The sequence below is a fragment of the Callithrix jacchus genome, chromosome 17 (genome assembly GCF_049354715.1).
Source record: "Callithrix jacchus isolate 240 chromosome 17, calJac240_pri, whole genome shotgun sequence".
NCBI classification, from domain to species: Eukaryota; Metazoa; Chordata; class Mammalia; order Primates; family Cebidae; genus Callithrix; species Callithrix jacchus.
Genome location: NC_133518.1, coordinates 73717875 through 73732537, shown reverse-complemented (window position 1 = coordinate 73732537; position 14663 = coordinate 73717875). Strand labels below are relative to the sequence as shown.

Here is a 14663-nt window from a genome sequence, read left to right as displayed (position 1 = left end):
TTCAGCATCATCACCTAACCTGACAGCTGACAAAAATTCCATCGAAAAATAAAAAGTATCTGTCAGAGCAAAACATATTTCTGGCAATCTACAATGGGAGAGAAGACAGGAACTAACTAGAGGTGAAGAGACACAACGTGGAGGGCCTCTCAGCTCAGAGACTTCATTTGTTAGAGAAGTCCCAGCTATTAAGACTGAATCTGAAGACCAAAATATGTGGTTGGAGGCTACTGGTCACATGCACTAACCTGTTCTTACTCTGGTTAGCTATGAGCTCCAACAGAAATGCAGTGCCGTGGGGGAAAGAATTCTCTAGAGTGCATCAGTTTGCCCAGGTGACAGTACCACCTTTAACTGTTTCCCAAATGAACATTATTATTATTGCCTACTTTCCATAATTTTATTCTTAACTCCAGCCCCATGCTTTGGTGATAGCGGCACTCACCCAAGTCTTTCTACTCTTGGTCATTTCCTGTTGAATATATCCTACTAGTCAATACCAGATTAGCCTTCCCAATGTGTCATGTTACGCACAGCAGACCTCATGTTCTAAAGCTCTAAGAGCTGCCCTCCCTCAAGGTTCTATCCAATCTTACACAGCCTTCCACTGTCATTGACAATGTCATTTTAGACAATTTACTAATTTTCTTTCAGTACACTTTCTTTTTAGTAAAGTTAGAAATATAATTTTAAAAAATCCTTGTCATTAGTTGGCTCTGAGAACCTAATGCAACCACCTGAACAAAATGCCCAGCTCTTCGTAGATGCTCAAAAAATGCAGAAATTATTATCTTACGTTCATTTATAGGTTTTACTCCAGCTTGCAATGTATACCCCTCCTCACTGTATTTGTTTAAGTCTTAGCCTTTCTCAAAGTCTTCTTAAATGCCTATTTGAACTATGAAATGGATTAGGCAGGTAGTCCCCACTGAATCTGCTTTATACGTTCTGCTGGGTATTTGGTATAGTCTTCCTTCAATTATGGAGCTATCCTCTAGACATTTGTTACATGTCTACTTTGGATATATAGAGTTGCACTACATTTTTCAAGTTTTAAGTTGACTGAGATTCTGAGGTTATTCACCTATCTATAGGCATAGTGTAAAACATTTGAGGATAAGAATCCTATCTTGTAATTTTTTGTGTGACCACAGACACTGAAGTCTTGGTGCTGGATATATATTTGTTGCTGAGTTGTAGTTGCTAAAAATATATTTTAAGTATCCGGTAAGTTTTTTCTGTGTATATTTTATGACTGCAAAAACATAACATCTCTGCTTTTGTCAGGTAATTTATAGAAACCTGGAATATATTAATGTAAAGTCTCTAGAGAGTTGACTTTACTTCAATTACCTTTCCATCTTGTCTCACTGTTTCTTAACCGCACTTGATGCCCTTGTAGATGTGACACAAAACCATGAAAACTGAACAATCAGATTGCTTGTTGTAGTAATTTTGCAATTAAACAATAAATAAGTTCATCTCCTACACTAACATAATTAATAAATATGGCTTTTTCATTCTTAGAAAAAATAGTAAAATAGAGTAAAGCTTAAATTTTATATGTATAAAATTATATATATATATATATTCTTTCAAAAAAATCACCTTGTGGCAGTAATAAGCACAACAAATCTAGCAAGACCTATCAAATTGTAGGAAGATTCTGTTACTTAATGATGTCACTGAGTTAATCTTCAAAAATATCTTGTCCATCAATCACTGTTGCCTTATCAGACAACAAAGGACTTAAAAGGATTGAAATCATCAACCAATCTGGAGACTCTGCTTGAATACTCAGTATTTTCTGGGTATTTTTGCTTTAAGAGAATTAGATTATTTAAAAAATCTTTATGATATTAGACACATTGGTTTAGGTCCCAGTCATGCTAACCATTGCTTCTATGTAAGCCCCAAACTGAAACTCAGTTTGTGCCTCATTTTTTCATCTGCAACATGAAGATTTAACTATTCATATTGTAAGTGTTTTTTTTTTTTGGTATTAAATGTAATAATACACACTTACATGAAGTTTAGATCCCAGTCATGCTAACCATTGCTTCTCTGTAAGCCTCAAACAGAAACACAGTTTGTGCCTCATTTTCTTCTTCTGCAAAATGAAGCTTTAATTACTTATATTTTAGGTGTTTTTCATATTAAATGTAACAATATATATTTACATGGGGTATTGTAAACAATATATTTTTTGTATTAAATGTAACAATATATATTTACCTCAGGTAATAAATGTATATTGTTATAAGAGGTAAACTGCTTAGAGAAATTAATAAGCAGTAGGCAATGTTATTATAAGTAATAGATGATATTTAACAAACAGAAGTATATCCTGAGACAAGTTCTTTTCATCATAAAAGAGCAGATGGGTTATATCTGGATATATTATTGAAAATACTAGAGGTCAGTGCAGTACACACACACACATGTAATCCTCACAGTGTATTGTTATGACCTAGATATTTTGAACTTCATGTGAAACTCTTTCTTCTCCATGAAAAACCTAATCTTCTCCAGTCACATTCTATAATTACTTAAACTGCCTATCATCTAGACAATCAGGATTCTGGGAAATAAATTCTAGCCAATACAGAGCTGAAAGAGTTACAATTACTTAAACATTGACGCCAGAGGAGTAGTAAAGTGTCAGGAAGAAGGAAAATATAAAAGGAGATTTTTTTTCCCTCGTTTTAACCTTTCAGTTAACAAAAAAACCCACAATCCACATTTTTCTGCATTCTTCAGCCACATTTTTCTGCATTTTTCTCAAGCTACAGTGCCACTGAAATATACACTTTATGTATTTGCATTGGAGTAGCATAAAAGGGTATACCTTGAAAAAGTATTCCCCAAACTCAAAACTCACATGGAACTGTCATCTCAGTATTCTCGCCTTCAAATAAATGGAGACAGTTCAATCCAGAAATATTTTTAAGTTAATGCGATTCCTGTGACCAACACATGTTGATTGCCCTGATAAGACAAATCTGAAATTTTTTACAAAATCAAAAAAAACCAAGACACCTACAACCTGAATAGAATGTTTTGGATATAATGCCCCATTTTGAACTTCAACAACAAAGAGCATAGCAACAGACTTAAAATCAAACATAATTTTCCACAAAGAAACACTTCTTTTCACTCAAATTGCCAACAACGATTCAGGTTCTGAAACTGTGATTTGTCCCTATTTGGATAAAGACACTTAATTCATCCTCGTTTTTTGTGCTAAAACACATCAGTTATCCACCCCCCCCCCCCAGAACTACTCAAATAGAGGATGAATTACCACTACTCCTCAACTGCCACGTGTGTACCTATGCAACTATGTTGCACGTTCTGCCCACGTGCCCCCAAACCTAAAATGTAATAAAAAAGGAAAAAAAAAGAGCCACTCACATAGAGGATGGTCAGAAATGTAGTTAGAATAGAATAGTAGAACTCGACAGCTGTGAATTAAATGTTGTTCAACTGAAGCACAACACTTCAGTAAATACCTTGAACGTCCATGACATACAGTTATTTATCTTTTTTATTTAGGCATGATTTGCTTTGACTTACACAGTGGTGCCTGAAGTGCTGTATGTAAGAATGAGGGTTAGACTGAGCCCTGGTCTTCCTGTTTAACCGTACCTTCAAGAGGTGTTCTCTGCACACACTTACTTTTTTTTTTTTTTTTTTTTTTTGAGACGGAGTTTCGCTCTTGTTACCCAGGCTGGAGTGCAATGGTGGGATCTCGGCTCACCACAACCTCCACCTCCTGGGTTCAGGCAATTCTCCTGCCTCAGCTTCCTGAGTAGCTGGGATTACAGGCAGGTGCCACCATTCCCAGCTAATTTTTTGTATTTTTAGTAGAGACGCGGTTTCACCATGTTGACCAGGATGGTCTCGATCTCTTGACCTCGTGATCCACCCGCCTTGGCCTCCCAAAGTGCTGGGATTACAGGCTTGAGCCACCACGCCCGTCCACACTTACTTTTAACTCTTTCTAAAGACATAAACATGTGGCGTCCATTTTTAAATGGCCATTGATTAAAAAAAAAAAAAAAAAAAAGCTGGCACTCTTCTAGAACTGAAAAATTCTAGTAACATGATACCTACTAGCTAGAAAATAAAAGTTTTAAAGGACAAATTATGTTCTCCACTGGTACTTGGGAGCTTGTAGGAAACACAAGGATTTAAAGAAGAGCTGATAAATAGAAAGTTCTAAAATCCTATGAGTGTTCCGTATCTGCTCTATCCAATAGCCACTTGAAATGTGGCTGACCTGGTAGAGAGACTGAATTTTAAAGTTTAAATTTTATATAAACTTAATAAATGTAAATTGAAATGTAAATAACCATATTTGGCTACCTATTGGGCAGTTCAGGTTTAGAGCCAGCACTCAAAGTTTCTAAGAGTCTTGATATAATGCTTAATTTTCTCAAAGCCATTCTCCAAGGAAACATGTCTAAAACATATGTATTAGTATTTATGACTATGTGATTGCAAAATCAGTGTGAATTAAAAATAAATCTACTATCGACCAGTTGAAACTGTATCACATTTAATATACTTGAACTATGGAGGTTTTCCATGTTCGCTATGACCTTGCAGACAAAGAGAAAAAAATAAAAGGAAGTAGTCAACTGCTTCTCTATTTTGAAATCAGCATGTCCCTGCATTATATCTAAAAGCCATTAAAAAAACAATGAATAAGGAAAAACCACAACAATACAACTATAACAACAGCAAAGAGTACTGGATGGAGAGGGAAGGCATAAAGGACTTTAAAAGTTACCATAATGTTTACTGCTATTCAAATATGAGGCACATTTGTCAACAATCAGATAAAGCTGATACATTTTTTAAATGTATTGTGCTAACACAGTAGAATGCAACTACAGGACTGAATGATTCTGAGACTTCAAGGGTCCTTCAACATGATTCAGTTCAAACCATCCTGCAGATACTGAAGTATCTGAAGCCCACAGAAGTAGAGTGCTCATTGGAGATATTAATAATAGCCATGCTTGGCCCCAGATCTCCCAGTTTGTGCTCTCTTCACTATGACTTTCCCCCGACCTCTGCTGAGCACAGACTGATGCTTGGGTTGAGAAAGAGTCTCATCTCCATTCCCACTTGTCCCAACCTCTGGTGAGAAGAAAATACAGAGTATTTTAACTAAGATACTCTGCTTGACACAAAAGCTCCCTTCACTAACATCCCTAAAGACCATGCAATTTACAGTGTATCAAGGACACAGTGAAAAAGAAAATTACAAAAGTGGATGCTTTATGTGGGCAGTTTTTTAGCTTAATATGCCTTTTGTTATAGAAGTGGTTTGTACTGTACTCAAAAGATACATGGGTTCAAGAAAAACAGCACCAAGCTTCAAAGCAAATGACTACTCATGTTATGCTTTTGGTGATTCAGTGAAACAAGGAACAGGTATTAAGATAAAAACAAACAATTATTTTAAGGAGAAAAAACTTGTCATCCTCTTTTTAGAGCTAAGTCTTAGATATTTCATCTAGCTCAAGACTTTCATTTTACAGGTGACAAAACTGAGATGGCAGATTTTAAATGACTTGCTGCAAGTCACACAACTCGTAAGTAGAATTGGGTTTTAGAAGCAGGATTTCTGCCTCTAGGTTCAGAGCTTTTTATCACTCCAGAAACCACAGTAAGATAGATGTCGAAAAAGCAGAAGAAAGAAAATAACAATTATTCCGTGTATGTCATGGTCGTTTAAAAATATCTGTTGTTTTTAATTTAAGTTATATTTTGACGTAAAATTTTTCACAGCTTTGTATGTAATTTCATAGAGTACTGATGGAAGAAAGAAAATTATGTTTCAGAAGCTATGTAAAAGAGCAGGAAATAAATCCACTTTATTGCCTGAATTGTATAAACTTTGTTGGTTCTCAGATAATCTTCTACAGATAAATGCCACACTACTTCTGATAAGAGCAAGAGATAAATAACACTGCACATTTTAAAACACTGTGAATTTTATACTGTGATCTTATAAATGAATCCATAGGAGAAACAGAAAACGCTAAATAAGTACAGTGATGGGGCTTACATTCTGGTGCTGCTGGTCTTGTTGATGATAACAGATTTTCCTGTTTGATCCACATTGTGATCCAATCCAAAATAAGCGGCCACTCGATGGACAAGCATCCTCTGATATGATGACATCTGAGGGAACTTTTTATAATGATTACTGGAACATAATGTGAGAAAAAGTGGAATCAGCATTTTCATTTTTTGCCCATAATACATTTTACAAGTATACACACAACACTATTTCCCTTTCATCTAAACCACTAAGCCTATTACATTTCTGGCATCTCTCTCTCTCTCTCTCTCTCTCTCTCTCTTTTTTTCTAACTGTACTTTAGGTTCTGTGGTACATGTGCAGATCATGCAGTATTGTTGCAATAGGTACACACATGGCAATGTGGTTTGCTGCCTCCATCCCCCCTCACCTACATCTGGCTTTTCTCCCCATGTCATCCCTCCCTGACCTCTCCACCCCCCCATTGTCCCTCTCTTGGCCCCTCCCAAACAGAGCCCAGTTCTGGTATCTCTTAATGTCCGAATTTCCAGACAAATTTTCTACTTATTATAGATTTATTGATTAAGCTACAATAAGCCTCTTTGTTTCATAGTTGCACATTTCTCTTGCCAAAGAGAAGGTAATGTCTATGGGACAGTATTGTATTTTAGTCCATGCTACCTTGTCAGTGGGGCCAGGCACAGGACAAATGATGTGACATAACATGTGATTGCAGACGTCTATATGGAGATGTGTCATTACACAGTTTACACTGAAAGCAGCACCATTATTTTCAGGCATAACTGACTGCAGCCAGCTGGAGCCCATTAAAAAACTATAATAAAAATGAAAAGGGTCGCTTCTTGTTACAGCTACTCTATGCTAATCAGTGGCCCCCTGTTTATAGTCATTTTGTCAGGAATTTAACAAGCAGAAGCACACATGGTCCAAGCAACAATTCTCATCAGCATATAGTTCCAAACTCCAATAATTTCCCCATTTAACAAATCACGGAACGCATTAAACAACGTTTTATCTCTCCCTAAATCTTTCCAGAACGGATAATTTAACTCAAACACCAAACTAGGATCCATCATCAAATGAACCAGCATGGCAGTTTAACATACTTGTTGTCAGCAATGAAATCAATAATTTCCTGCTCCATTTTCAAAAGTATCATCCTGTCCCTGCAAAATAAATGTTACATTTAAAAGGTTTTAGATATGCTCCATGTCCAAAGACCTAATGAATTCATTAAATGTATGGAAAGGATTACTTCAATGTATGCCGCTACAAACCTGTATCTAACTCTTCTTTTGATTATGCTGACCATTTACATACATTTACATATATCATTATATTTAAGATTATTTAGATATTTCAAAATACTTAAGAGATAAGGGATAATCCTAATCTTAACTGTTAAATATTTTGAAATATCTAAATTTTATAGTCTTAAAATTAATTATGGCATGCAAGGTACTAGGATCATAAAACATATCAAATAAATAGTATATTTCAAATTAATAGGAAACTGGCACAAAACAAAGGCCAAGAACTGACTGTAAATAAATACATAGCTACATCAAAACATAGCTGGCTTATGTGACATCAATAATTTGTATTCTTTATTTCTCCCCCTTAGTCAGTATCTCTTTGTGATTAGAAAAGCAGAGGTTTTCTAATGATTTAATAAATTATTAAAATAATTTATTAATTAGATAACTACCCAGTTATTAAGACTCTCTATAAAAAGTAAACATGAAAACCATTAGCAGCACAAAAATATAGGAGACAGTTTAAGACGTCAGGGAAGGTATCTGCATTTTACAATGGCTTTCTTAGAAGTGTTGGATTAATAACTTTGATTGTCATCTTCTATTTGATCCTAAAAATAAGAGACTTCTTTAATAATTTACCTGGAATTATTCTTTAATGTGTTAATCAGAAACTCGTGTAAGTCTATGCCTGTAGAATCCGTGTATTCTTGGCTGCAATCTGAAACAAACAGCAGGTCAGAATTGTCAGAAATGATAGCAGAAAGATGAGTGGAAAAGGTTTTCCCAACCTTTCCTATTTCCCTCCTGCTCAGATAAATTTTAGGTGAAGCTGTTGGTATGAAAATACATGTTTCAAAACTAGAAATCTGGCAATATAATATCAGAATGAAAATCAGCCAATAAATTCTGACTATGGAAAGACCCAAATGTCATAGGAGGGGAAGTGGGCACAGTCTAGGTGTTGGGGTTGGGGGGAGGTGGAGTCAGATATCATGTGTTCATTTTGCACTGTAAATAACAAGGGTACAAACTCCACATGACAGAACTCCCACCTACAGAGAGAGCTCTCAAGAGTTTGAGATCCCATGAAACCCTTTTTCTTTTAAAACAAAGAAGGCAAAAAAAGAGAATGCTCTGTTATGAGACTATCTATTAATTAGTACAAAATACAGGAGAACACTAAATATTCCCAAGTCTTTTAAATATCCTAATGTTGTCCAAAGCATAATTTCTAAAACTGTTTTAGAAACCTGAACTTCTTTACTGTCATATACACCTTAGATTTTATATATTCCGCAGCAGAAACAACAATTATAAGCTGATAGATGGTTATAGAACACGTAACTGTTAGAGGTGGTTTTCATTCCACAGTTAACCAGACACTCTTCTTTCCCAGCTGCCCATGTTTTTTCTAAGTCTACTGCAAGGCTGTTTACTCATGGGACTCTTCATTTCAACTTAGCTTTGTTTTGGGCTGTCAGAATTGTAGGTTTTCGGTTTGTAAACGTATGACTTTTTTTGGACAGCAATTTATTGAAGTAGAAGTGTACATTTTAAAAATAAACATTACGTAAAAGTAGATGGGTGCAAATACTAAATTATTCTGTGCCAGACAAAATGTGAATCACCTATTCCATTGACATATACATGTGTACTTTGGGACCATATCACTTATTAACTGAGACTTGCTAATCCACTCTCTGTCTTTAAGATAAACATGAAAGTTAAGCTATCACAGTCAGTCTCATGACTGTTCACCATCCAAGTTAACCTGTCTAAGAAACCTAAATTCTGGGCGGATTTATATTTATTCCTTTGTACAAGCCTGTCATTGATAACAGAAGATTAAAATGTGAATCCAAAGAAATATGTGATCTGAAAAATAACCTCTCTAGCAACACAAGTAATGACATCATAAACAGAAAGAAAGAAAATCAAGTTCACACTTTTTACACACACACGTACGCACACGTGTCGAATTATATGCAGGGTTTGGGGGGAGGTGAATATGCATGTGGAATCTAGGATGTGTTCTGCGACTGCGCATGTGCCCACACTGAGTAAGTTAAGGAAACGTTTTCACATTCACCTTTTGATAACATTCTGATCTTGGGTTTTTCAGAGGTTTTATCTTTGTTTTTATCCTTTTCTTTTTCTCTTTCAGATTCATCTTTCCTAGATTTATCCTCCTCTTGCAGGCTGGAAAAACTGGAAAGCTGTAAATGAATTGATTCCTGTTGGGGAAAAAATATGATAATTTAGGGCCAGGTTTAATAATCTCTGTCTGGTTCCCATTTTGCATAGAGGTTATAAAGTGTAGAAAAATGAAAACCAGGTGCAGATTTTTTTTTTCTTAAATGGTAAAAATTAAACCTGTCAGAAAACTAATTGCCCTTTAAAATGACTTGATCTTCATGAGTCAATGGGAGGTCAGAAGGAACATCTAGTACTGAAACTTTGCTTCATGAATATTAATTTTAACCAAGTTGAATTCCTGCAGATCACAACACTTATTTTTTCTACAGGTTTATTTTTAAACGCCTAGAAAAAATTTATTTATCAGTAAGCTTGCATCATAGCCATTATATTTTAAAAAAAGAAGGTTTCTATCGTTTTATTTTATATTTCCTTATATGGAGAAATTGGTACAAACAAAGACAGATGGATACCAGGAAGCATAATTACAAATAAAACAGACATAAAGAAAGCCCCTAATACCCAATTTACAATCAAAACTTAATTTTAGCACTGGGTCAACAATAATTTCTACTACTATGAAAAACCAGACTATATAATTGCAGGAACTCTAGCTATAAACTGTTATTATAATTGTTTACAAACACCACTAATAAATCATTATAATGTATAGTTACAGTAAGCATTGTATTTTAGAAAAGTAGGAAGCAGACTTATATTTTTCATAAATAATATATAAATATTTAATATTCATTTATTTTGGTATCAGTCCTTTCCAAAATATAATATTCTCTTGAACTGATGTTTGATATAAGATTGATTTACAGTATTGGGACTGGGTCCACTTTTTTATTCTTATTTTTTTGTACTGAAACCAGATTATTTTGTATTAACTCACATATATCAGCATTTGATTGATAGTATGTTCACTGTTTTGAAGAATGAAGCAAATCATGTTTTTTAGTTTTATGAAAAACCTAGGCTATGATTAAAACTATGACAAATTAACCAACATTAAGCCCACTTATTCTTATGTAAGAGATCATTTGATGGGAAAGCTTTCTTCTACTAGTGACATTAAAATTTATGATGTAGGAAAAAATAATCCCAATGACTAATAATGTCGCTCACTAAAAATTAATCTAATGCTCACACTACATGTGACTAAACTGATGCTTGTACCCTCTTAAACTTGGGTTTCTTAATGGTTCTCTGTAAACCTGGGTAGTCTAACAATCATAAAGAAAAGTTCTCCAAAGCTACGTCTCTTTTTTGAAAGGGGCTCCATTGTGAACTCCCTGTTTCACTATAATTGTAAAGTCACATGATATAAATGATGAAATAAAACATACTTTCACCCTAAATATCTTAGCTGAGTTTTCCAACTTCAACATGTTTTTCCTGGGGATGTACTTATATAAAATATGTAAAACTGAGTGCAATCTGATTATAGAGTCATTTATTGCAGTTGGGACAGAAATGTCTCAATATGCAAAGGTTTAGGCAGGTCTAGGGGTATGATTTCCTTCTACTTGCCGAAGAAATCACTGGGGCACTTCTGGCCCAGAAGGCATGGCTGGGGTGGGAAAGATTCAGTTTGACAGTTAACCATCAGGGGAAACTGAGGGCTCCCGGGCCATGAAAGTCATCTCATCACTTCTTCAAAACTGACTGAAACATCTAGCCTCTGTATGTATGAATCTAAAATCATAGAGGCTTGGACTTATATTAAAATGCATGAGCAGAGGCTGAAGAATATCCACTGCAAAAAAATGTACAAACTGATGCCATGTGTTGACAAATACTATAGTTAGGAAAAAAATCATCTTTTCTTTGCATATACATTACAGTGTTGAAAGAACACGCAAAAGTGCTATAGAGTTGGTAAAAAACAATCTGTTATTTTTTAATATTTTTATTGATATGCTCAATAATAAAATACAAGTGTTAATAAATACATTGGTACAGGATAAGTTTATATCCGACAGTTGAAGAGTGATTCAAGTTGCAGTAATACACTGATAAGTCAATAGTATAACATTAGAAAAGCAAAATTCCTTTAACTTAAGGACAGACTGAACCATCAGGTATGGGTCTGAGATCAAGTAATACAGGTAACAAGAGTTTTTCCCACACTGGAAAATGAAGGCAGTTTTCCAAATACTGTGAATTTACAAACATTGGGGAAGCAATACAATCCACATACTGTATACTTCTGCCACTGTTCTCTGGGATTCAGTTCGCACATTTTGTAAGTGCCGGTGGAACCTAATGAAGGCATTGCATATAAACTCAAAAGTCTGGTTCTTTATTTTCTAAAAAGGTAGCACGGCCACTTGCTCATATGTGTGTCTGGGTATTTTCTATCAGGCCCCTGCCCCCACCACTCCCCCGCCAATCCAAAGAGAAGCTTGCAGGCTCTCATTCTTTCCTACAGAGCTAGTCTTGGTTTCTGAGCCTGGAACCAGCAGGAACAAAGCACCATTTACACCTTATTTCTCTGCACCAATTGTGTGGAGGAGACACTAGACTTAGGTCCAAGGTGGGCACTATGATACAGATGGTCCCTTAAAAAGTTTCCTCCTGGTACCTTGTTAAATGGGACAAAAAGCAGATTATAAAGGCTGTCCTTCTCTGCCTGGCATTAGGAGTGGGGGACAACTGGGGTGTTCCTTCTCCCAGGGTTTGTCATTCTGCAAAGCTAACATATATTGTGTGCAGCACATTACAAGCCATCGATCAACATTTAATAATATAAGCCATGATATTTCCATTATTCCCCCTTTTCAATCTCCATTAAAAATAGAAGCACAAATAAAATGCTGAAGGAAAGCCACACATTTCTCAGAGCCCAAGTAAAATAAAGCAAGTGTATGAAACATAATAATGGCCACTGAAAGATAGCCTGTACATGCCTTATGACATGAGTGGCATGTGAAGAAAATGAGGCTAGGAAAAAAAAAAAAACAAGTCTTAGGACAAAATCTATAAGAAATTTATTTTTGGTCCTTTTAAAGAAAGTGCTCTCAATGCTCTCTGTTTCCGTGAGGGGAATTCAGAGTATTTCAATTAAAGTAAAAAGAGAAAAGCAAAACCAAATCAAACAAAAATAATGATATCTTAATCAATTTTCCCTCCCCTGGGCTCAGGTAAACCATTTTACTTTTGTCTTGACTGCTCTCAGCCTCTGATAAAGTAAGTACAATTTCAGCAGCAAGACCATTTTTTATAAAAGCTAATATGATGCCTAAAAGGCAAGCAAAAATAAGTATGATGTGAAGTTTCCCATTTTGTCACCAAAGAGTTTTGTTGAAATTTAAATTTTTGCAACCTACTAATCTTGATGTCAGGAGCAAAAATAAGGGTAAACTATGCAGTGATATATTAATAACATTAGCTTAAAGTCACCATCAGCTCAGATTTATTCCTGGACAACTTTTGCAGTATTGAGAAATCTCTACCAAAGGCCATAAAAGTATTTCTCCAAAGTTCAATGCACCTTATTCACTAGACTTATTTCATAAGTCATTTCATAAACTTATTTCATAAGTTTCATATGAACCAACGATTGTGTTTCTTATAGGCAAGTGCATTTTGGGGAGCTGAGAGGTAAGACATCTCCAACAAGGAAGGAGAGAGGATACTTGGGATTATATTTGGTTCAGCCTTATCAAAAGAGAGCCTTTGAGGAAATTCAGCACTACTGTGCCTACTTTTTATTTAACTTTTAATCTAAATTCTTTTGAATTCCTTTCCATTTGCAGTTTTCAGAGCGTCTGGAAAAAAAAAACGTAATACTCTGTGACAAACCATCAAACTATTTTAGAATGTTGCATAAGCAGAGGATGAAGCCAAAAAATGAATTCTTTTCTTCAATTATATTTTTCTCCCCCAAAATACTGTTTAAAACCAAATTAATAGTCATGCACACAAAGGTGGATCCCATTCATGCAATTAATGATAATGACAAGGGGATATACCTGATCCTGAAGACTTTCACCTCCTGGTCTAGCAGAGGATTCCTCACAGACAGCAAGACTGCGAGTCAGTTTGCCTTTTCCTGCTCCTGACTAGGAGGGGGGGGAAGAAAGAAAATAAAGAAAACAAACAGGAGACATTCTCAGCCTGTCAAATCGTCTCCACATTCACATAACTTTCCCAAATGAGATTTTTAAAACCAAATTTCAAGGCTGCCAATCAGTACCGTCTACATTGGCTCAAAGCATCATACCTCTGTATTGATGGGGATGAAAGTAAAGGAGAATGTGACTAGATAAATTTGAGAAATACTGTTAGCAAATTGTGCACATCACATTGGGAACACATAAAGAATGAACTGCTGTCATTTCATGAAAATATCAGGGGGAAGGAAATAACAAAATTAATTTCTACTAAAACTAAATTCGCAGGAGATTTGACTGGGAAGATGGTTAAAAGGATGAAGAGTGTACTAAGCGGTAGCATCTATTTACTTCAAGGCAGAAATCAAGGAGTGAGCATAAAACATAGACTCCAAATTTTATTTAAAATAAAAACAAAACAAGTGGCCATTTGTTTTGTAAATGACTGTCAAATCTCCAAGTGTGAAAATAGAATCCAATACATACATTTGCAGCTATTTAAATACTAAATCCTCTAAATAAAAATTACACAGTGCCAGAAAGTCAGACATGCATAAACACAAACAATTCAAAAGCAGACAGCACCAGTACAACCATGATCCCCCACAATATCTGGACACAATCAACTGAACTGCTGGTAAATCCTTTAACTCTTATATAAAATACGCAATTTATACCTGTGATATCGGGTCTACCTAGAAACTCAAGAATCCTACCTTGGATTTTCTTCTTTCTTGATTCTGAGCCTCCAGCCGCCTCTGTATGTTAGAAAGAAAATAAAACAAACAAAAACAAACAGTAAACCAACAACCGAGAGACAAAGAAAGAGAGAACAACGTCTCCACTGGCTGCAGTAGAGAAATCCATAATAACAGCAACAAGATATCACAACCATTATGGAGGACTCCTCCTTCCCTAGGTTTTAAAAACTTTTGACTAACTTTAGCTTTTTTCTCTTTACAGCAACTACTGGAAAGGGGAAAAGAAAAAAAAAGCCATCTTTGAAGG

At 35.3% G+C, this 14663-nt stretch overlaps 1 protein-coding gene across 50 annotated transcripts in view; it reads right to left on the bottom strand.

Moving 5' to 3' along the window:
* Nucleotides 1-14663, bottom strand: part of ARPP21 (cAMP regulated phosphoprotein 21) — a 160664-nt gene that overhangs the window by 99285 nt on the left and 46716 nt on the right. For all 50 annotated transcript variants that reach the window (XM_008983987.4, XM_078354527.1, XM_078354541.1 and 47 more), the window contains 6 exons: nucleotides 14372-14413; nucleotides 13515-13604; nucleotides 9428-9572; nucleotides 7978-8056; nucleotides 7186-7245; nucleotides 6083-6223 (listed from right to left, as the gene is read on the bottom strand). In XM_008983987.4, coding sequence (XP_008982235.2) covers nucleotides 6083-6223; nucleotides 7186-7245; nucleotides 7978-8056; nucleotides 9428-9572; nucleotides 13515-13604; nucleotides 14372-14413 — 557 coding nt within the window. The remainder of the gene's footprint in view (nucleotides 1-6082; nucleotides 6224-7185; nucleotides 7246-7977; nucleotides 8057-9427; nucleotides 9573-13514; nucleotides 13605-14371; nucleotides 14414-14663) is intronic.